We start from the raw sequence: 23,578 nt of genomic DNA, 5'->3' as shown, positions 1-23,578 counted from the left end.
ACAAAAAGGCTAAAAACAGTGCACAGTCTTGAAATCAAGCGAGTCTGTGTTTTAACTGTTGTTTCCACACAAAGATCTTGGATCCCTAAAAAGGTTGTATTTTATACTTTTCATCTTCTTTGAATACTCAGAGTCATAAGAAGCACTGGAGTCTCCTATTGCTTGCAGTAATAGGAAGGAAGCATACAGAAAGAGAATTGTGGTCTTTTTTCCAGGTGGAGTCAAATGTTGGCTGTCTGATATGTTCCTCTAAAGATCTCCAAATCCACCAACAAGTTGCTTCTTTAAGACAAAGATTTTGTATTTCAGTAAGTAATGTACCTAAAAAATAGCAGCACATGGCTGAGGAGAGAGAATAAGAAACCTCACCTGAAATTCCTTGGAACAGCCAAAGGATTTAATCAGTTAGTGACATTATTACAACTTGGGCAAAGGCACAAGTTCTTTTGAAGAAGCAGAGCAATACCCAGTAGACTGTGTATAAGCTAACAAACAAACACCACCTGGAAATGGAATTTTACAAAAAGATCAAAATGCACCAAGTGCCCAGTTAACTAAAATAGTCTGTCAGTAAATAACCTACATATACAGTGGACTATGTGAATTTACCACATTAAATAATCACCACTAAAAACCAGGATTTCCAGGTTTGTCCCTTTCCTTCTGCTCGTTATATACCGTTGTCTTCTGTGACTCATCCAAATATTTTTTAAATAGAAACTTCTTTCAAAAAAGTAAGTGTTCTGCATATTTACCAACAGTCAGCTACAAAAGGCTGCTTCAGGAGTGGAAGCTGCATGTACCACCCTAATCACCAGCACATTCCACACTATCAGCAGTATCTGCACAAACAAGAATTAACTACAAAAATCATATACAGTAATATAGGACTTCATAAACTGAATGAATTAGGTCTAAAGCAGATGACAACACCCAACATAATTAGAACACAGGTTTACTGGTAGCACTCTGAGTGCTCTCTGTTCTTGTCAAGTTACTTTTCTTTGCTCTGCCTATTTAAAAGTGCATTATTTCCATAAAGAAAAGTAAGGTGTGAGCTTTCACTACTATGACACAAAAAAGGAAATCAAAGCCTTATCTATTTATGTGCAGAGGGAATGACAATTATCTGGAGGACTAAAGGGTAACTAACTGTCTAACCAGCAAATGCTGTAAAAGGCTGTAGCCCAGGCAGAAAGAAGAGACTTCTAGGAAAAGGGAAGACAATCTTCAGAGCTCAGCAACTATCACATTTTTATCAAAAACATATTTATTGATCAAGATCAAAAACCTTAAAACAGCAATGAATGAGGGGACAATGCCTCCCCTTCTCACTTACCATGTTGACAATACTCTAAAAGCACAGGTTTCAATTTTCATTTGAAAAATGAAGGACAGATGCATACTAAGAGCTCAGGAAGAGTCAAAAAGAGCATACTCCTGGTTTTTTAACCTAAATGTGTGTATGGATATATATATATATATGTATATTTCAAAGGCATGCTTTTGAAGGGGAAGAAGTCAATTCAGACTGCCTGCAGGAACACAGCAGGAGCCTTTACTGCAGCTGAGATCTTGCAAACGCTCCAAAATAGAGCCTGCTGGCATGGGACCCACTATCCATCACAGAGGCAAGAGGCAGCTCACAGGTTGGTTACACAGGCAGGCAGGCGGCAGTTCCCTGCCCTGTCCCAGAGCCTGCAATCCTGACCGACCCTGCTCAGAGTGGCCACTCAAATGCTCAAAACTAAAATCCAGGTTTAGGAAAAGCCAAGGGATCCTGACACACACCAAGGCAAGCTCATGGTCTATAGGTGGATGATTCTACCATTCAAAAAGGCAAGTCAGTGCCCCTGTGAAGAGCAGGGATTCATAGCCTCTAGTGTGCTCAGGTCCCAGACTTAGCTACAAATAATGCACCTGGAGCCCAGGGACAGAATCTCAACTCTGCAAACAGAGCTGCTCCCTGTTCTCAGCATCTCTCTGTTCACTTAACACCCCTGGGCCATAACCCCTTCATTTCTTTCACTTTCCTTTCCAGTATCCCCAACTCAAGAGTTGTTGCCATCCTCCTAAGTAAATAAAAAATGGTAATTGTCTATGATAAGAGAGAAACAAAACCCAAATACGATAACTTTAGACCTGGTCTCACACTACAGTAGTACTTAAATACTTAGAATAGACCAATACACTCACCTGCTCGAAAGGCTTTGGTCTTACTATAATTATTGAAACAAATCATTTGATGACTCTCCAGCACAACATTCCAAAACCAGAAACCTTCTCTGTGAATCAACAGCACCACAGTCACTAAGGAATAACTGGGCATCAAAAGAAATCATCTCTCCATAGACAATAGTTGCTCTACAGACAGATGGATGTGAAACTATGTTCTCACCAGACATTGTGCTAAGATACTGAAGATTTGCTCAGTGATATAGATACCATAGATTCAAATTTCTTATTGCCATGGGGAGATGCAATTACATACTTGCAGATGAACCCTCATGCTTACAGTACCTATCCAGACCTTTTCATCAGCAGCCATCAGGAAATCATGCGTGTTTGTCACCAACTATGACAGACACCACAGATGTAAAACAGAAAGGAATCCTGCTCCTCCCCAAACTCAATTCCTTCCCATTTCCTCTTCAGGAGAGGAATCCAGTCTGTTCAGTCATACTCAGTCTCATGATGCTAGTTCTATCTCTTCTTTCAGACACTAACCTTGTTTATGTCATTCAACCATCACTCCTTTGGGGAGGACCATTCCCATCTAAACTTTAACAACATGGAAGTCTATGATGCATTTAGAGCATCATTAGCATCAAAAGCACCCCAAGGCGCTGAACCCTGCAAGATAAGGAGAGTTAGAAAGAAACTTGCATTAAGAAAACTTGCCCAAATTTGAGAATTAGGGTGGTTTGTTAGTTTTTTTAATTATCATAGAAGGTATTGGTAACTCCTGGAGGATCAACGCACTGAACACATTTCAAGAGGGAGAATCCCCTGTGTAATCTTCCAGCTCCAGCTGCTGAGGTCCTACGGAGCTGCCTGATAGCAGACTATTTTCTTGTTACTGCAGACGTGATTAGCATTTTCCACACTCCCAGCCTCTGGGACTACTGTGTATTTCCTACACTGATATCATTTTGCACCAGTCATCTAAATATTCTTTATATTTGCAATTATAAGTTGAGGTAAAAGATCCTTTTTTTTTTTTTTAATTTTGAACCAACCTAGTCAAATATCGCAGGAAGCTATCCCTATAAGAAGCCATTAAAAGACAAATGTAGATTTAGAGAATTTTCATATATAAGATGAGATATTTATATAAAGTATAAACAATCTGTATAAAAACAGTGCATAATTCTTATTTCCATTCTCAATATAACTGGATAACTTCGCAAAAATTAAAATTATATTTTACTTAATTTAAGGTCCTGGGCTTTACCAGTAATTCATATTACAACTGTGTGCCTTGCAAAAGAAGAAGAAAATACAATATTTGTGTATCACACTACCGAGGCCTCGCCTCAGCTGTGAGATTAATGTAAAGTTGCCCTTTGTACAATCAGTAATTGGAGAGCTGTAGCAGACACTAGCCAGAGCTATACATATTCATGAAAAATTTAATATTCCAAAACACTTCTGATTAAGCTAAAGTATTAAAGTTTTGCATTTTAAAAAATTATGCTCACTTTTACAAAAAACGTTAATAAATTTAAGGTACACTGAAAAAAAAAGACAAAAAGTGAAAAAAATCACCCGCAACCTTAATTTCAATCCAATTCTGTCACTGTTTTATGACACAGCCTTCCACAGGTCCATAACCTTTTCAACATCAAATCTCCCTTGTTCAACATGTAGACAAGAGGGTGCTCACTTACTATTTTATTTCATTCCAGCTCAGTGTGCAACTATTGTACTGAATATTGATAAAAAAACCTCTTCTAAAGATATAACAATTAAATGCCATCAATTTTATGATATTCACTACTGTAATGATAATATCACATATATTAATTCAGTTTTCACAACACCTCAGATGACATATAAATAGATTTAAAGGATCTAAGGCATTGATCCATTAAAGTCAAAATAATACACAAACCAGGAAATTCAGTTTAAGATGCCTAGGACCCAATTTCTAACATTATTTTATATCTAGGTTTCATCAGCTATGGTCCTCAACACCTGTACAAATCAGTCCTGAGATATGTAGACAAAGAAAACAGAAAATCTACAACTAGCAATCACCACTTAGCTTATTGATTCTAACTGCTTATCTAGACTGACTTGGTTTAAAAACTGAGTGTGTTAATAGCTTGGTTAGACATCTGGTAGCATTAAGAAAACAAGTGGTTTAAGAGACTATCTCAGTTTTACATAAGATTGTGCAGCAAAATCGAGACTCTTCAGCATTCTGAAACAGCATTTGAATGTGAGGATTTGGTGAGTTCTATCTTTTCATTTTGTATTTTGTGCAAATAGCCTTTAGAACATCAGTTCCAACCATTGCAAAGAAAAATATAAGGGTTTGGTTCTGAAGATAAATTTAACTGTATCATTTTCAAGTTCACTGCGCTTAAATGTCATTAGAAAAAAAAAACAAAACACCAAAAAAAAAAAAAAAAAAAAAAAAAAACCCCCACAACTAACTCTTTCAGAACTTCACAGGGAATCTTTACCAAACAGCATCAGTATGTTGCCATCCTTTATGTTAACAAGCTATGGATTACAGATTGCAAAGGTATAATACCCATGAAATTGATTGGTAAAAGGCATAAAAACAGTCAATCCCCTTATTGTCTCACCCAAGGTAAAAGCGCCACAGCACACCCTCATCATCCTCCTCATCTTAATCTCTCTGCCAATATTTCTCTGCTGTCCCCATGGCATCTCAGTACATCAAAGTGCCATTTTCAGTGACTTCTACACTGGTCACATTCAGTTTTGCCCAGCTATTCTCAGCTTCTTTCCTAGGACCACGTGGAATCTGAACCAATTCTTGTTTTCACCCTAGCTTTTCCATTCCAATTCAATGGCAGAATTGAATTGGCTACAGTCCTACTTGAGTTGAACTGTTACAGTGTCTGAATGTTCCAAGAACATCATCCCACACATCAGTTTTTTTCTTACAGGATCAATGTCCAGCTTCAGATGGGTTAGCAGAACACCCAAAAATATCAAACAGAAATCAGCTTCCAGATCTAAACCTCCATCTCTCTGAGAATGGTATAAGTGCAATCAAAGAGCAGATCTGAGAAACTCCAGCACTTTCACTTAGTATGAAGTCTTCATGTTGCATTTGTTATAACGGCTTAAATGTCTTTACTGAGAAAGAAATGTGAAATAAGATCCTCTGCCCCCTTTTTTTTTCCTCTCACCCCACTATTCCATGTAAGACCAAGCCTCAGGAGTTGACAGTGGCATGGACAATATTTCACATCTTCATTACCAACCAGGAGAATAGGATAGAGCTTCTAAGCGCAGCAAATCTCCAGGGCAAACAGTATTAGAAAAGCACAGCTGCTGGGCAAATAAATACTGGGGGAAAAATGCAGAAAACTGCACACTGAAGTGCTCCATAGACACTATAGCAACTTAGATCAATTTGCAGGAAATTAACAAGAGACTTAACTCTACACTTCATTTTACATAAAAATAAACAAATTTCAAGTATATTAAGGCAACTGGGAGTCAATTTTTTTCCCTGTATAATGAAGTCTAGCAAGACAAATAGCAAAAAGTTCTCTCAAGAAAGTAAAGAACAAATACAGCGTGATTTGCTGAATAAGCACTTAAAATCATCTCAATATAAATTTTAGAAAACCCCACACTCTGCTGACGTATTCTAGTACATAGTTTATTATATCATTCAAAATACAGAAATTGTAACTATATATACATTTACTTTCTTGCTACAGATGACAAGCAAAGAAAGCCATACTTATTTCAGTGCTACATTTTTTCTAGTAAGCAATCAAAAATCTGACCCTTGAAGTGAAAGGACAAAAAAGCAACTGAGAGAAATCCATCAGGTTGCATAGAGGATAAGTGAGTTTGGTGCATCTGTCCCGCAAGACTCATGAAAACACAATTCCAACAGAAACACATTACACTCCAAGTGCAGATGATTCTACTAGCGAGCAGTTCATGTAGCATGAAGCCTAGCCATTAGCAAAGGAATTGAATTGATTCAAAGAAATCAAACTCAACAGCATGATACTGTTAAGCCAGCATTCCCTTAATACAACATCAGGGTAGTGTTGGGGATAGCTCCTCCATAAACACTCCACCGAAACAAGGATTTTGCGAGCTTTTATACACTTTAACATCTCAAGCCTCTCCTTGACAGTTAGTCATTTCATTGTTACAAGGTATCAACATTAATCTTTAGTTAAAGATAATCTAGACTTCTTTTACTTAAAAAACTTTGAAACAGTTTCATATTTTATTGTTGCAGGACCTCAACAGCAATTTTTAGTGAAAGACAACTTAAACTTCTACTTAAACAATCTTTGATCGATTTAGCTGTCTAGAGTGTATTTTCATATCTTGTTGCTACAGGATTCATCATCCATCTTTGTTTAAAGATTAGACCTAGACTACTTTAACTTAAACAATTTTCTATTGATTTAACTCTCTGGAGTGTAACAGTCTCTGAAACTAATTCAAACTACAGCTGCATAGGTTGCTGACCTTCCTAATTTTTACTCTTTATTTTTTAGCAGTGTTTAGGTAAAGGCTTCAAAGTTACAAAGTTTAAGCAGTAAGGGCAAACTACAAAATTCTTAAGATTCTTATAACTGGGACCATCATGATCAGCCCTTTTTAGAACGTTCCATCCACTGTGCTGATAAAATTGGAAAAAAAAAAAAAAGATCCACAGCAGTCTCATACCCCTATATATACCTAATCAAAAAAATCCTGTGCCCACATCTTATGTTGCCAGAACAAAGCACAGATCGGTAAAGAGGAGCTCCAGAAGCTCTCATCAGAATAGATGTCTTTTACTCTACACCCTCCCAATGACATGAGATTTTCCTGTGGATGGATGGCACAACAAAAAAGTTGGGATGGTTTGGCACTCACCGATCTTCTGGTAGACCAGAATGAAAAATATGTTTTAGTCCTGCTAGAAGAAATAATTAAAGGTGCTATAAAAGACAGTATACTAAGAGTTCTGAATCACTCTGATTGAACTCTGTAGTAAACAACAATTCTCTGCATGGGATATATCATCTCTCATCCACACAAAGATGTACACCAGACTGGTATGTGAAAAGCAAGTCACGTACACCTGTATTTATACATGTCATATATAAACAGACACACACACACATATATATAGTCTATTCACCAGGCATGGTATATAAAATGCAATCCAGAATCTGCAAATTTCAGTGGCCTCATTTATGATAATTATCATGGAGGATTATAAAAGACATAAGGCAAGAGAGTAGTACATTATTTATATCATGCGACTGCTGGATGTATTTCAAAAACGCAAGCAAAGCAAGTGTAATTCAAATTACAACAAGCTTTTTTTTTTCTTGCCAATATAAAAGATAGGTGACTTTGTGCTTGTCCACTAATGGTAAGATGTCCTTTAAATGCCAAGTTAATTTTATTTCCTGTACCTAGTCACTGTATCTGAAACTTTTTTTTATGTCTTTGAAGTAATAAATGCATTAGAATAGAATGAAAGTTCAAACTAGCCTCTTGTTACATAAATAGAGATAGTAGCACTGTTTTGAATCCTTAGGTACTCCCATTAGAAAAAAATAATTTACATTGAATCATATGAAAAAAACCTTTGAAAGATATTTCAAGTAAGAGTTAGTAGCAATAGACTTTATGGTTACCTCACACTTAATTTTCACACCCTCTTGGCAAATCTTTATCTTAATACTTGTTTTTCATGCAGCGTGTTTGCTTGAGGATGAATAAAAAAACCCCAAACTTTCAGACAAAGGTCTGAATCATTTTTGAGCAAACTGAGGCTACAAAGATGTTGTTCCATGTCAAATCTGTCTGGACAATTTTTCTTCTGGCAGCTCTAGAACTGCCACACAATAGAAAAAACTTGTTGGAGAATTTTTTAGAATCAGGGAAATTCACCTGTATGTCATCAATGGAGACTTAAAGCCAGTAGGTTTGCTCAGGAGTATGCATGTTGGCTCTGATTTTGGCAAACAAACTGGTAACAACCAGCATCACTACCTACTTTGCCTGCTATATAGGCTGAAATCTGTGCTGGATCTAAAGGTACCAGTCGTAAGACCTTTCTGAATCACCAGTATCAGCAATACATCACATATTGTAGATAAGAATTAAAGCAATTCCTGGATATACAGTAGGACAAAGGGAAATAATTTTCCTTGTCATAAAAGCTGAGACTGGTAATTGCACACAATGTACAGGTCTGTTGTTTAACTTATCTGAAAAAGATGTTAAAATCTCAAAACTGAAAGTAGCCACAAAATTATAAATCCCTTCCTCATACCTGAAACCTGTCAACTTCCTTCCCCGGTCCCTGTGACACCTCTGCTGAGCAAAAGACAGCAGTGCAGAAGGTACAACAGCGCAGCAGCAGTGAATGGTAATGTAAAACAGACAACTTTGCCTTCCTTTCCTCTTATAAGGCACATAAAGTTAGATCCTTTTCTCCTACCCAATATCCGTCACATCTGGAAGAACATAACTATCTACCCCTGGTTTTAATATTGTTTATATTGTCCAGAAATCTCAGGAGTTACTGAATTCAAGAGTACTAATGGATAGATGGTCAGGTTTCATTTCCTAATAAAATTACAGAAAATTTCCAGGAACTGATTTGATTATACCATTTCATCACTTTCACAAGAAGAAAGTATTAAATGTTAGAGCTCTTGAATCTAGTAAAGGAAGACGTGATTTGAAAAAAAACCAAACCCAAACAAAACAACCAGGGAAAAAAAATTATTCCAGAGTGCTGTGCATTTGCTTTCTCAGGATCACTCAGTCTAATGAGCTTTAGTGTTCTAAAGAACGTTCACTGGAAAAATTTAACAACCAGGTTGAACACTTTTTATGGTCTTAAATGCTTTATAAAAATGTAAGGATCTCCATTTTCATCATTCATCTGCTTTACTAACAACAAAAAGCTACACTCAAAAAACAAGCCAAAATTATTACAAAATAGTACCTAGGCTGTAGGCCTGTCTAGGACAGTACATCTGTAATTCTGCTTGCCTAAGATCACAGCCCAGACTCTGGGCACTCTGGACTATGTAATGATAGTCTTCATTTATATAATTATCTACTATTCTCTCTCCTCAGGATTCCTCCCTTTTTCCTTCTCTATTTCTGATTTGTTGCTCTTTGTTTTTTTCCTGCAGATGAACTAATAAAAGTGGTACATGCATATAGCACTCTGGTATCCAGCAAAATGAAAAAAATTATCTGTTCAAAATGGAAAGTGTAAATAATGCTACCTGAGCAAACAAAGAAAGTTGTGATTTTATTTTTGAAACCAAAACCAAATCAAGCTATGAATTTCAATGTTTTAATAAACTACCAGAGCTAAGAATAGTATTTTACAGGGAAATGATAAAACCTCAGGAGCACAAAGTAACTACTCAGTGCCTAGGGCTAGAAGAAACAGAGTACTTGCTTATGAAATTTCACTCATTTTCCACTGTTGCCTTTGATATTAGCATTTAGCTGAATCAGGAGAGACAAGTAGGTATGCTCAGACAGATGGATCACTGATCTCATGAAGTATGAAAATTCTCATTTTGGGATTCTTGCACTAAAAAGGTAGGTATTTATTGCAAAGGTATCCAATATCCATTTCCTGGGTATACAGTAGGACAAATGGAAATCACCCTCCTCATCATAAAAGGTGAGACAGGTAATAGCATACAATGTACAGGTCTGTTTTTGAGAAAAAGCATTAAATCCAATTAGTGTACACAGTTATTCTTTCTTAGTCACAAGAAAGCTGCTTATTGTTCTGACTCAAGTCAGCATGAGATTTTGTTTACATTACTCAACCATTTCATTATTGCTAACTTACCTGTTATATAACAAGAATGCCTGTTATATAAACATAGCATTCAAGAGATTACATAACTCAAAAAGCAAACCAGTGCAAGGAGACCACTTATAAGCACAGCAGCCTTAATGATTTCTAACGTAATGAAAAGTAATTGAGGACTGAAAAGACCTCCCTTTGTAGGATTCTTTCCATTAGAAAACTGTGGTCATACTGAACCCATCTTACAGTAACAATCTCTCAAGGAATTGCTATACTTTCATTTAAATGAAATGAAACACTTATTCTAATAAAAAATTGAAGTTTCTCCAAGAAGATAACAGTGCTTCAGATGTATGCACAAAATTACCTCTTCTCTTAAAACTTGTCCTAACAGCTATTTCAAAGAAAAATGAAGCTGTCTATATAAGTACCTTCCTTATTATATACAAATATAAATGTAAAGGAAAACTTTGTATATTTTTCATAGAAACTACATAGAGATATTAAATGCCAGTTCTTTTAATTTATCTGCAAGTACATATTCAGTCATTTTTGTATCATCATCACTCTTGACTCTGACTTACTAGAAAGAAAAATACTGACACTCACAACAACATTAATTTTTTTATCTACGAGCTACTATTTTCAAGATTAATCTTGTCTAATATCACTATATTAGCATGCAAGAGACGCACAGGCAGATTCCTAATGCATTTGAACAGAAGCTATCAAATTCTGCAGCAGTAATATATTTATGGTTCAGTGAAAACCATCTATCAGTGTTGGTATAGCTGTAGCTCTCTATCTTCTGCTAGTGTTGGCATTTAACAGGTGCTGAGAGCCCAGTAAAATACTCTGTAAACAGCTAACAGCCACTTAATGACCACACTCATACCACTGCTTTATCTTTTTTGTGCACATCTCAGAAGACCAGTGAGTACAAGCACTGTACATCAGTACAGCTGCCATCAGTTTTATTTAGGCATGGGTATGAATGCCCACAACTCTGACCTTCATGGTTATGCACAGAAAATATCAGTAATTGTTTCCAGAAAATACCAGGTTACCATCAAACAAGATAAGTCTCATCAGTCACTGTGCCCTACAAAAGTCTTTTTCTGCTCACATCTAGTGCAGAAAATAGTCCAGAACTAGTGCAAATATTCCATCTGCGACCTCTAGAAAGCTCTCTTTAGTCTCCTTCTTCCCAGCAGAATACTCAACCTAACATTTTCTAATCATTCTGAAGAGAAGTTTATTCATTCTCCAGCGTTCCCTGGGTATGATCTCTATATTAAAAATAAATATTCACTTAACACTTGACCACAACACTCTACTAAAGACAATGCAACAGAAAATCTGCCAATTGATGTTATGATTTAAAGAGAAGTTTCAATACTTTATATTCAAAAACTGAACATTTTTTCATTCACTGTATTCTGCCCTATAGCACTGCTTTAACACACATTCCTCTACGTTTTCTTTAATTTCTGCTCCTGCCCACATCTGTTGGGAACAAACAGCAAGAAAACTGTTGCTCTACTTCACATGTGTGGCTGTACGCAGTTATCACTGCACGTCCTCGAGTCTGGACTGTGATTTTTGACATTATGCCTGTATGTATCGGTCCTTTTTATTTTATTTATGCATTTGTTTGTTTGTTTATCACTGTGGATTTCGTTGCTCTTAGTTTCAACATTTACAGACTAGGAGAAGAGGGGTTTAGAAGCATGTCTCTGATTACACTGGTACCACTTCTTCTACCTCAGATGTGCTTTTCATTCTCTTGCTGTTTAACTCCTTGGAACAAATTCTCACTGACAGAACAAATTCTCACCTTGGATCATCCATGGGACTGTTCCCAGACTTCATTTCCCAAATATCATTTTCAGTCTCAGTGCCTTGCATGTTATAGGACTAACTACCCTATACTAGTTTAAAGTTTGTTTTTTCTAGGCATTCCCAGAAATATCAGACATGCTTCTCTTCTGCCAGCTTTCACTCCTGTGCCTACAGTCACTCTTCCTCACTTAAAGTTTATAGGATTTGAGCTGGAGCATAGCATTCAAATTAACACTACAAAGCATATATGGAACATTCAACAACAGCATAACAAATCAAATTAATTACACAGCAGAGAACATTAATTACACTACTATGATTTATTTGTAAATTCCTATTTGCTAGTCAGACAATTTATTCCTATTAAAACCAATAATATTTCCTATAGGATTTCATTAATTCCTATATCCTTCATCTTCCAGACTGCAAAAATGCGTTATTGTCCATATTTCTTGTCCACTGAGACTCAGTAATATTCTATTTCCAGCTTAAAAGTCTATTACAGGACATTTTAGCTCGGGCCACACAGAACAATTTTATTATTTCTAGAGAAAACCAGCACACTTGACAGTCTCATGTGATACAGCCAGGAATGCTCAGAAAGCTTAGCTACCTGAAGAAGTGATCAAGCTTTATATGACACATTATAAGATCTCAAATTAAAGCATCCTTTTAGCTCTATACTGACCCACAGCACATTGAACTTGGTGTGAATTTACAGCTCTGGCAAACTTCAGTGGAAGCTGCAAGTGTTTATAATTTCTCACAAAACAGACCATTCCTGTAGCATGGGAGGAAAATTTAGCTATTGATGCTATAAGCTTGTGACAGTCATGAAAATTGTGGTACCATGGGGAAAAAAAAGTAGTATTTTGCAAGATGAAAAAAAAAGTGAATATTTAATAACTTACCCCTTCTGCCTTCTCTTCTGTGTTAGCCAGCATTTCCTGGAGGGCCCGTACTGACAGAGACTGCTCCAGCACAAAGGTGCAGATGGACAAATCAGGTGGAACATTCTAGGTGATAAAAACCCATGAGATCACATTAGTAACAGATTTGCTGAATAGCAATTTCCAATGCCTCTATTTTCCCTCACTTTCCATGAATCTGAAAATTCTGCTATATCTTTGAGGCTTTGAAAGCCAGCCACATACTGGGCTGCAACAGCTAAGTCTTAGCCAGCAAACAAAGGGAAGCAACTCTTCCCCTGGCTCAACATTTGTAAGCTGACACCTGGGGTACATGGTCCTCTGTCACTGAAAGAAAGAAATGCTCAATAAAAGAAGAAACCAATGAATTTCATCAAGTTCAGCAGAGATCACCAGGATTGGCAGGGCTGGTGCACTCACCCTGTGTGCCCGCAGGGAGCTGGGCTTGATCAAGCCTAGATGGAGGAGAGATATCTTACAAATCTAGTGGTGGTTACGGGGAAGATGGAAGCAGACTCTTCTTGGAGGGGCTCCTTGAAAGGAATAGGAGCAGCAATACAAGTCGTACAAAAAAAATTACAGGAGAAAATTAGGAGTAGAAGAACTGCCAAGCAAAGCAGCGAAATGTCTGCTTGGACATTAGCATACGGAACATGTGCCTCAGGCATTATGCTCAGACTGTAAGGGAAACCAAATTCAGTCTTTAGGCTACTGGTCGTAGCCAGACCTCATCCTTGTGATGAAGGTCAAGATGAATTTTCATAGCAGAAACATTCGACACAGAGTATGAAGGCCAGGCCAGCAGTTTCTCAGCCTTGAAGGGCAGTATGCTTCACAATGGTCTGCTCTAACTGGGATAAAACTAAGAGTCTTATAAAAATGAATATTTAATTTGTCATGATTGAAAAAAATATCATTGAGTTACTGAAAAGACAATTTTCCAGATTATCATAAAAATTCATATAAAATTGAAACAGGTTTGTAATAGCAATGCCTAAGTAGCAAAGTAAAATCAGATTTTATGTGGGGATCTTTTCTTCTGTTAATAGAATATGCAACTCCTACACACCTTTACTTGCCTCCAGAAATTCTTTCATATGTTGTCTCTTCTTCTTTTCAAGTTAGTTGCATACTTGAGTTTAGTAATACTTTTATTCACTATTGGAAATCAATTTTTTATACCATGAATGCTTTTCCTACTAAAGATGTAAAATCGTACATTTACTCAAACTGTGCACAATGTGAAGAGACCTCTTCCAAGGCCAAATTGCAAAAGGTAGTTGGAAAACCATTTCATTCCCATTTTATTTCAAAAGTTAGTTTATTCATACCCTTAACAGCTTATTAAATTGCTGTTCATTCCCACTAAGTACAGTAATTCAGGGTTTTTTTAACACATAACAAATCTTTCATTATCTTCCACTACTTATATTTCAATAAAATTAATGTAAAATTAATTTTGCAGGAAGGAGAGTACTCAAAGACTGCGGGTTGCAAGGTGTTGCTTCTACTCAGTAAATGTGGGGACAATCTTCCATTCTAGACAGTCTCACAGAAACAAACTACCTAACAGTCCAGTTCTTCCCAGTGAAGACTGAATGACTGACAAACAAGAGTATGAACAAAACAGGAAAAGATGTTCTGTACACTGTGCTCAGAAATGAGTCAAGGCTACACTTCCTGTATCTAGTTATAAGCAAACAACTATAAGCAAACAAAGTCTCCATAACAATATTCCCACTGTCATTCATTACTGTTACTTAAGCAGGATTTTTGCTGGCAGAATGTCTCACACATATGATTTTGGACCTACCATTTTTTTTACTACTGAACTTACCCTATAGGTTATACACTTTCAAATACAGAAAATCCCGTATCATTTCACACATCGATCAAGCCAACATAGCAAGGACACCCCTTCCTCCATTTCATTCTCCCTTATGTTCAAGACAGCCAGGAGTACTTTCTTCCTTCCCCATTTAAACTGAGGTATGAAGTCCCAATGAACATTTTTCAGTTATTCTCATATTCTCTCACTTTTTGCTGCCAGAGAGTAATAAAGGAGAACTGTATGAGACCATTTTGCTTTAATTAAGTGGAAGAGGTACTGTCTTCTTACAGTCTAGCAAAATGTTAGAGCCAGTTTCCTTTTCATGAGACAAAAGAGAGAGCACATTATCCCACCTCATCTCTGTTGCACGTATGCCTAGACACTTGGTGGCCCCGAGAGAGCACTGTGCTTCCCCTAAGAGCTGAAGAAAGATGCAGCTACTGATGCCTGCAGTAAGCATGTGAATTGGACCTTCCTCTCTGGCAGTTCCTCACCCAGATCTGCTCCACTGAAGATCAAACGGGCAAGGTTGCATCAATCACGGCATGTACAACAATCAGAGCATGGACAGATGCAGGACAGATGCAGAGCTGCCAATATATTTAGCTCAGTTACAGCTCTGCTCACCCCTATACCCTCCATTTCAATGCTGATGCTTTTAAAGCTCTGGATTTAAAAGATGAGGCTTCAGGCTGGCATACAGACACAAACTGAAAGTTCCTATTTTGAATAGCCCTCTCCATAAAACAATAATTCCAGTTTATTTTTAAACCCTCATTTAAACATACCAAACATTATTCACAGTGCATTTCCCATCTCTTCAAAGCATAAAAATGAGGAAGGAAAGAGTCTTTGCCAGGCCTTTGATTGTCTACCTTATTTCTCATATTATCTCACATAGAGACAGAGGACGGAATACAAAAAATAAAGGTATTCTGTGTTATACTGGCAGTCTCACACTCCCTGTCGAAAGGTATCTTCACACAAATTACACAGTAGATTTTAGTACCCAGTCTGGAAAGTAATTGCTTATTCTAGGGTCCATAAGGAAAACCTGTAGCAACCAGTTGTCAATATCAGATTCTTAAGAACAGGTGAAATGTGCAGGCAGGTTTTTTAGTAATTGCTTTGCTAGACTATGAGTACACTATTAAATAATAAATAATTTTAAAGAAAATATTTTGCTACATGTCCAACAACCACCCACCAGTGCACTTTTAATAAATACCAAAACTACCCGGAAATTTTCAACAGTTTAATGATAACAATACATCTCTGTTTTGAGAACAGAACGCAATCTATAACTCCAAAAACTGCTCAGTGCTCAAAAGCAGATTACTTAACAGATATAAGTAACCATATTGGCAATCTTCAATCTTTTTTTCCACCAGTTTTCATTGTATTTAGCTTTGCTGCAGTAACTTTCTAAACAAAGGTATAGAAAATTAGTTCATATTTCAAAAAGGTTTCTTTCTTTTGTTTTGTGACAGAGTATATAAGGAGGTCCTTGGACAGTACAGGGAATCTGTATCACTTCAAAAAATTGGTGGAAAATTCTGATAAGCAATGACAGTATTCAAAACAATTTATTTTCATTTTATTTTTCACACGTTTGCAAAATCAATTATATTTTAATGAATTTGAACATAAAATACACCCAGTGACTTAAAAAAGTAAAACTCAGTAATTCCTGTATATCTCAGAGTTTCAAGCACTAATGATTTTGGCTGCCACTTCTTGTTCTTCTACTCAGACATAATTACTAACATGCAAGTAGTTTGATTTAAAAAAAAGATATTACACAAATAAACTAGAAATTCTATATTAAATTTTAAAAGGAGATTCATTTCTGCTAGGAGAACAGTACATAAATATTACCTTTTTCTATTGTTCTGTTGTTTGTAACAGTCCAATCAACAAAATTAGACAAGTTAAAATAACATAACAGTCATCTTTATTTTTAAAGCATATCTATTACTGAATTTCTGGATTATTTAGAAAATTGGTGAATTCTTTATTTCTTCCCATCATTTTAAACTACATTTATTGTGTACACTAGTTTTCTGTAGTAATATTTGCATAGTAAATTATGCTTTACTCTGCGGGAGGCAGATTCACAAATTAGATAATCATACCCTTTATTAAAAAGGTGTTTTGAGTAAAGCTTTTGAAACACCATTTAAAAATATCCCTAGCTGTATTCCAACCTACACTGTATCATGGATACTGAATGTATTCATTACACTCTATTTCAGTTTTTAGTGAATTACTATTTCCAAGCATACCACACGCCAGTGAAAGCAAGAGGCTGAGATGCAAAACTCAGTCCCACCGTCATTACTCTGATGGTCACACAGTGCTAACAAGCCACAGTAATGTATGACCTGCTCATGTAATATGTTGCATGTAATCTTGTGAATCTAAACTGAACTTCTGCCTCTCATAAATATTAATACAAGACTGAAGAATGATAAATTACATCAGCAAACAGAATTCTGTCTCTAAGAATAAGCAGCTTTACCTCGGCTTAATTTTTCTTCCTAGTTATTTGCAAGCTTCTTAGTTATTTTCCTAGGCTCAGGGGTGTGGGTTTATTTCTCTTCTAACCAGATTCCCAAAGAAATGGACTTGCAGGTATTTAATTTCTAGCTGTATACTAAACATTCACATAGCAATGCCTAAAAAATCACCTAATTAAGTAGCCTGATTTACAAAGCATCTATCATTTGCATCATTGTCAAAAAATGAGATGTGGGTGTTCATAACTTTTTTTAACACTAGCTCATTTACTAAATGCCTAACTTTGAGAATCCAAGGAGGACAACTCAGAAGATTAATTTTAGCACAGAATTTAAGCAAAACATCTGTAGTTCTATTTGTGGGAGTAGCCTGAAAGAAACTGAACCCACCAGATATTTTCAAGTTACATTTAAATTTATAGATCTCCATCGTTCTGGCCATCCTTTCTACTTAAATGAGATTCTGTCCAGTGACAGTGATAGAACACACTCAATATTACCAAGTAAGAAGATCCATTTCTAGGACTGTATATAGAAGGAACAGCTTTCCACGTTTTCACGTTTGTCATCAAAACAAGGGGCCCAGTACAGAAATGTATGGGTCTGACGACCAGTCCCATCAGACAAATAGGACAAACTACAATCATCAAATCCCAAAGCGGAAAAGACAGAGAATTAATTATGAGGTTTACAGTTTCAGCTCTATGGAAAGGATGGTGTCAAGTAACACCGTCCTCTCTGTAGCACTCCTCCAGTAACAGTGTCAAGCTCCCATGTATTCACCATCAGCAGACTGTGAAGGTTGCCTGGCCACCTCCTAAAAAGTTTGCTATCAGTTGCTTATGACTATTTCAGTCTGAAATTATCACTTTCTGTATAAGGCTTTTATAGGACATTCTGTCCAAAACAGTTGTTTCCCTCAAAAGAAGAGAAGTTCTCAACATTCAAAACTTTTTAGGTTACTATATCTAAAAACTGTAATGGCCCCATGTTTTAGGATAAGCAGTTTGACAAGAGTGGCTCTTTGTCACAAATATTCTTTTCACTTTCTCTAGGAAAAACTTTGAAAATCTGGTCAAGTTCTGCTTCCTGAAATATGTTGTTTTTCACACAGTGAAAAGTTTCTTGTTAACAACTGAAAGCTCTGAAGAGTCCTTTTTCACAGGACAACTGTTTCAGGGGATAAAACTTAAAAATTCATGGGAATACCAGGAAGATAAAATGAGAACAGGGTCCATAGGGAAAAAAAAACAAAGTAGAAGGAAAAAGGAGACAAACAACCAGAAAAACAGCTAGTGGTGGAACTGAAGTCAGACCCAAACACATTTCAATCATTCATTTTCAAATCCTAGAACACAAGACAGTTCCATGTCCTCAGTGGTTCTCTTGAATCATGTGTTAGTTGCCTATGCCTCTACCTGCTGATCTCCTTGTTAATCTGACTTAAAGAATCAATTGTTTTAATTTTTAAAAAAATATTCTCTTGTGGTCACACATAAAATGTTTCCCCATCTTGTCCAGATTTCCAAGTGAGGAACTCTCTCATAAACGAAGCGTTAGATTTGATAAACCCATCAGTGAAAAAAATCTTAATACACTGAGCATACTGCTGATATATGAAACACTCATCTACAGTATTTTTTGTCCGATTTCAAGGAGTTACTAATTTTTATCTCCATAAGAGTTTACACAACAGTAAAGACCAAAATCCCTCCCTACTCATTTTCACATAGTGAATGTCATGTGCTGGTCACCACGGAACAGAGCTCACTGGCAAAGAAAATTGTGTATGCCTGAAACTTAGGCTGCACAAACTTGAAGATATAACAACATTCAGAAGGAAACTGCTTCTTGGTTTTTTTTCCTCTTACAGTCTCATTTAAAGATCCATAAGAAACCTATTTCTATTTAGACTGATGTTACTTAAGTACAATTATAGTATTTTCCTTTATGCTGAAAACAGCGTCAAAGTTTCATTTTACAATTTTTCAGCTTTTGATCCTTGGAAATAGCTTTGATCCTGAGAGCTGTCAGAGGTCTTGAAGCCATTATTAACAGACCAGACTGTTTTAATTGCTTGGAAGTTGTAATTCCCGGTACAGTGTTTTCTTTCTTTAAGGGTCTCAGAGATTTCACCTCTAAAATGGATAAGAGGTTTTTTTCTCTTATCCTCCATCTCTCCCCTCTAGTCTCCTTTCTAACCACACATAAGTCCAACATATCTACATTACTGAGAGCCGTTTCCTTTTTATCTGTTCTCTGAAAATTTAAAACTCTTAGCAACAGATAAAAGTGATATTGTGTAAGGAGCCATATAACTACTTACAGCATCACCAGATAAACTCAGTCAATCAACTCAATACCCATTGCAATATATGTTGCTGTAGCCAGAAGCTCAGCTGAACATTAGCTAATAATGTGCCACACTAATGCAGTGTAAATGTGTTAATTTTGAAGGTAATTAGGAAAATCCCATGCTCATTAGTAAAATAAAAAAACTTACAGGATCAACAGTGCTACAGAGGTTCTGGGCACACATTCAAATTAAGAAAACAAGATTTGTTTAACTTCACATTGATCCTGCAAACTCTATCTTATTATGCTAATCTTATGTGTATTATCCAAAACTTTAACTTTCTCTTTTATTCTTAGAGATTATGTTGTATTTGCAGCTGGTGCAACAAATGGGTGGGTACTGTTGCTTTAGAACCTGGAAAGAATCGGCTATCCTTTGATTCTTGCAGCATCAGAAAGATGACCTATTCTGCCCCTTTTTGAAAAGCATAGCAGACCCCCAAGAGGAAAATCTTCCTAATATCTGACCAGATTTAATATAACCCATGCACATTACAACAATCATTCTTCAAAGTAGGAATCCTATAACCTTTAAGGGTCAAACTAATAGGGCAAATGTGCACATATTTTGTGGCTGTAATAACTGACATGGCCTGACCTGTGTCAGTGGAAGTCTTACCTCTGCATAATAATCAACAGATCCTTATTCACTGAGATTCTCTTACTGTTAAATTTATCCCATAGGTGAAATCTTCACAGTAGAATTATAGAATGTAAAAATGACATCCAAATAAACATAATTACTAATTTCCAGAATACTAACTCTTATAAATAATTCATTTATTTTGAACAAGAAACAATATGTCTAAGAGAAGCAAAACCTGCTTCTTCATCTCATAAACTATCAATTATAAAACATAATGGACACCAAATTTTAACTTTTTAGGATTTTGTTTTAAGTCAATTACATTTTCCATTTTATGTTGCTGAAATCAGTTTTATATTGCCTGATTCAGGAAAATCAGTGCCTGTCAAATACTGCTGGAATGGGGGACTGGACATTTATGCTGAGTCACCTCTGATATGTCCTTAAACAAAGGAAAGGAGATGCATCATCAGCTCTCTCCTGGCAACAGAGTTTAAAAGTAGCAAAGCATGCATAACTATGAAAATCCTTTGTGGCAAGATGCAACAACGCACTTATGTACTTGCAGTACTAAATTGCATATTAACAGTCAATATTTTCTTTACACATACATAAAGTAAATCAGTTTTTATAGCTAAAATGAATAATACATACCTCTCTTTAGAGTCACTACTCATCTACGTGCTTAATTCAATTTACAAAATTATTCAAAACAAATTAAATGCAACCACCCACAGAATTTCCAATCTATCCCACCACCTTAACAGAAGCTAAACATGCTTTATTGAAATTTACGTGTGCCAGTCCCTACTGGCTGGCAAAAAAATAATATATTATAAGGCCATTTTATGAAGATGAATATTACACCATATCACAGTTCTTTAACTCATTTTGTCCTGCTTGTTGTACGTCTTTTAAAGGTAGTAAGTCCATTCTGACTCAGGTTGGATGTTATGATCCCCAAATTATTTTGCACTCCAGGATGTTTGATCTGATTTACTTGATTTAAAATTATAATTAAATCAAAAAATACATTATCTTAAAAGGTACATACATTTACCTCTGTAATGTAAAGTAAATCAATTAGAATGGCATATTGAAAGTTGTTCAGTCAGAAAATGTATTTTTAATAATAAAACTGTTGCAGTCTTAGAGAAACTCTAGCAAATATTTGGGTCAGGGACAGAAAGGTTTTAAGAGTCCTAAGAGCAAGAACTGTCTGCCAAGAAATTTTCCAAGGATTTAAGGACCTGTACTGTCAGAGTTCCACTGCTGATAAAAAGTGCAATAATACTTCCAAGCATAAATATCTGCTTAAAAAAAAAATTACCATATATACTCAGAAATTGTGGTTTATCTTTAAACATGTAAAATACATAAAGCCTCTGCTTGCCTGTGCATGGCACTGCATTTGAATATCCACTGCATGATGTAAAAAATACACACTTACTTGACTACGCACCTCTATTAACTACAAAGTCAAAAAGAATAATTAGAAGAGTAATTAGTGATTATTTTTTCAGCTTCTTAAAGATTCAAATTTTTCCTGTTTTGGTCTAAGGTGCTGAAATATTGTTACTAACCTGTTAAGAAACAACCAACTCCTGATTTAAAGGACTCTCTGCTTATCATTCAGTAACACAATTAAAAAAAAGCTGCCACAAAATACTGTCTAGACAGAAATACCCACATGCATCTCCCACCTATCTCGGAAGTGAATAAAGCAAGAGGCTTAAAAATTCAGAGATGGTAAAGACAGTCTCAAGGACTCTGAAAACTCTCTAGACTCTTACTCTTTTCCTGTTACTCTTGAATAGATGTTCAAGGAGGGAGTATAACAATAAGTTCACAGATATTACTCCTACATGAGAATATCACATTCATTCAGATCATTCACCAACCTGGAGTTTCTTCCTTTGCCATAGTCAAGTTCTTCCTTTCTAAAATTTCACATTCTGACATCACATAAGATGATAACTACACACCTTTGCAGAGACCTATTATGCACAACCACATATTATTTTCTATATGGTTTTAATTTTATTTTACCAATATCTCAACTTCCACCTAACCAAGCAAAGATATTCCACTCCTCTACTAAGATGCATGTCTGTGCTGGGGATTTAAAACAGCTTTTCAAATGTCTTTGATACTGGTTTATTTTCTGAAAAACAAACAATCAAAAAAATCCACATACTTGTAAGTTTTTCTTATTATTCTTATTAACTCTTTCTAATTAATTCTCCTAAGGAATTCACATTCTCTATAGAAATAAAACAATTCTAGTAAGAATTATGCAGACAGTTAAGTGTATGTGAAAATCAAAGCTCCAATGGAAACTATAGATACAGATAACCTCCATAATAAACTAGCCAGAAACATGCACAAGGAGAAGGAATTCTTTTGCCATTTTAACAAAGACTTTTATAGTCATTAGTCTGTACACATTCTTGCAACTGTATCAGCCCAAAGAAGCTGAATTAATTGTTGGTGTACTGCTGAGTAAATCAAATATCAAATATGGCACTCAAAGCTTATAAAGCTTTATTCTTACAACAGCTAATCACACTAGGCATGTTTCTTATTTAAAAATAAAACCTCATTGCAAGTGGACTTCATTTCTATGGACCTTCTGTATTGGCTAATACTTACTCAACTTAAGAAAAATTCTGTGTTACTGGACTTTTCGATTTATTGAATAATGGATACTTAAATGGTTTCTTGGCAAGTCTGTTCATATTTCATATTGCACTGAGAAGAATATTGGTTTGCTTTCTGGGACCTCTGTCCAATATCATGAAAGTCCTGTGCTAGTCCTGTTTCTTTTTCTCTCATGGAACTCAAAATGTTGCAGACATTTGCCATTGTCCTTCATACAGAAATAACTTGTTCCTTTTATTGATCAATACCCACCTCGGCCATTTCAAGCATCCTAAACTATCTAAACTAATTCATCCTATATTATCTAAAGCCATTAGAACAAGGGGTGTTGATTTTGATTCACATTTCCCACAATTATTACCTTATCACCAGCTGTAAAAAGTGTACTGTTCAATTATAACTGGTCAGTACTCAGAGAAACACCAAGAGAACCTGAAATTCATAACTCCCTGTTACCATTAAAAGACATTTAGATGCGGGATAGAAGTAAAGTTTGCAGGATTGTTAGGGGAAGACTGTATCAGTCTTTTAAAATCAGCCCAGTGACATTCGTTGTCTGTTCTTTTTTAATAGCATGTAAAAATTCAGTTCTCATGAAAAGGCAACATTTTTCTGGATGGTATCTTTGTAAACATGCCAAGACAAGAGTACAAATACCTGGAAGATGGAACAAGCTTTCTATTCCTAAACATATTCTTTATATCCAGGAGGGAAGAAAAAGAGACCTTCTAAGGAGTTAAAGCTCAAAAACATCAATTAGCATTATTCACAGGGACTCATTATATTTACAAGAATATCACTTTGTAAAATAAAAGAAAAACTATCCCA

At 35.9% G+C, this 23,578-nt stretch overlaps 1 protein-coding gene across 2 annotated transcripts in view; it reads right to left on the bottom strand.

Annotated features, from left to right (window-relative positions):
- The window catches only part of RYR2 (ryanodine receptor 2), a 389,904-nt gene that overhangs the window by 255,764 nt on the left and 110,562 nt on the right, over positions 1 to 23,578 (bottom strand). For both annotated transcript variants that reach the window (XM_051783768.1, XM_051783769.1), the window contains one exon: positions 12,781 to 12,885. In XM_051783768.1, coding sequence (XP_051639728.1) covers positions 12,781 to 12,885 — 105 coding nt within the window. The remainder of the gene's footprint in view (positions 1 to 12,780; positions 12,886 to 23,578) is intronic.

This window comes from Manacus candei, unplaced genomic scaffold, assembly GCF_025592945.1.
Source record: "Manacus candei isolate 608988 ecotype Guabito, Panama unplaced genomic scaffold, ASM2559294v1 h1tg000017l, whole genome shotgun sequence".
NCBI classification, from domain to species: domain Eukaryota; kingdom Metazoa; phylum Chordata; class Aves; order Passeriformes; family Pipridae; genus Manacus; species Manacus candei.
Note: the sequence above shows the minus strand (reverse complement) of the source record. Positions and strands in the feature narration are given on the sequence as shown.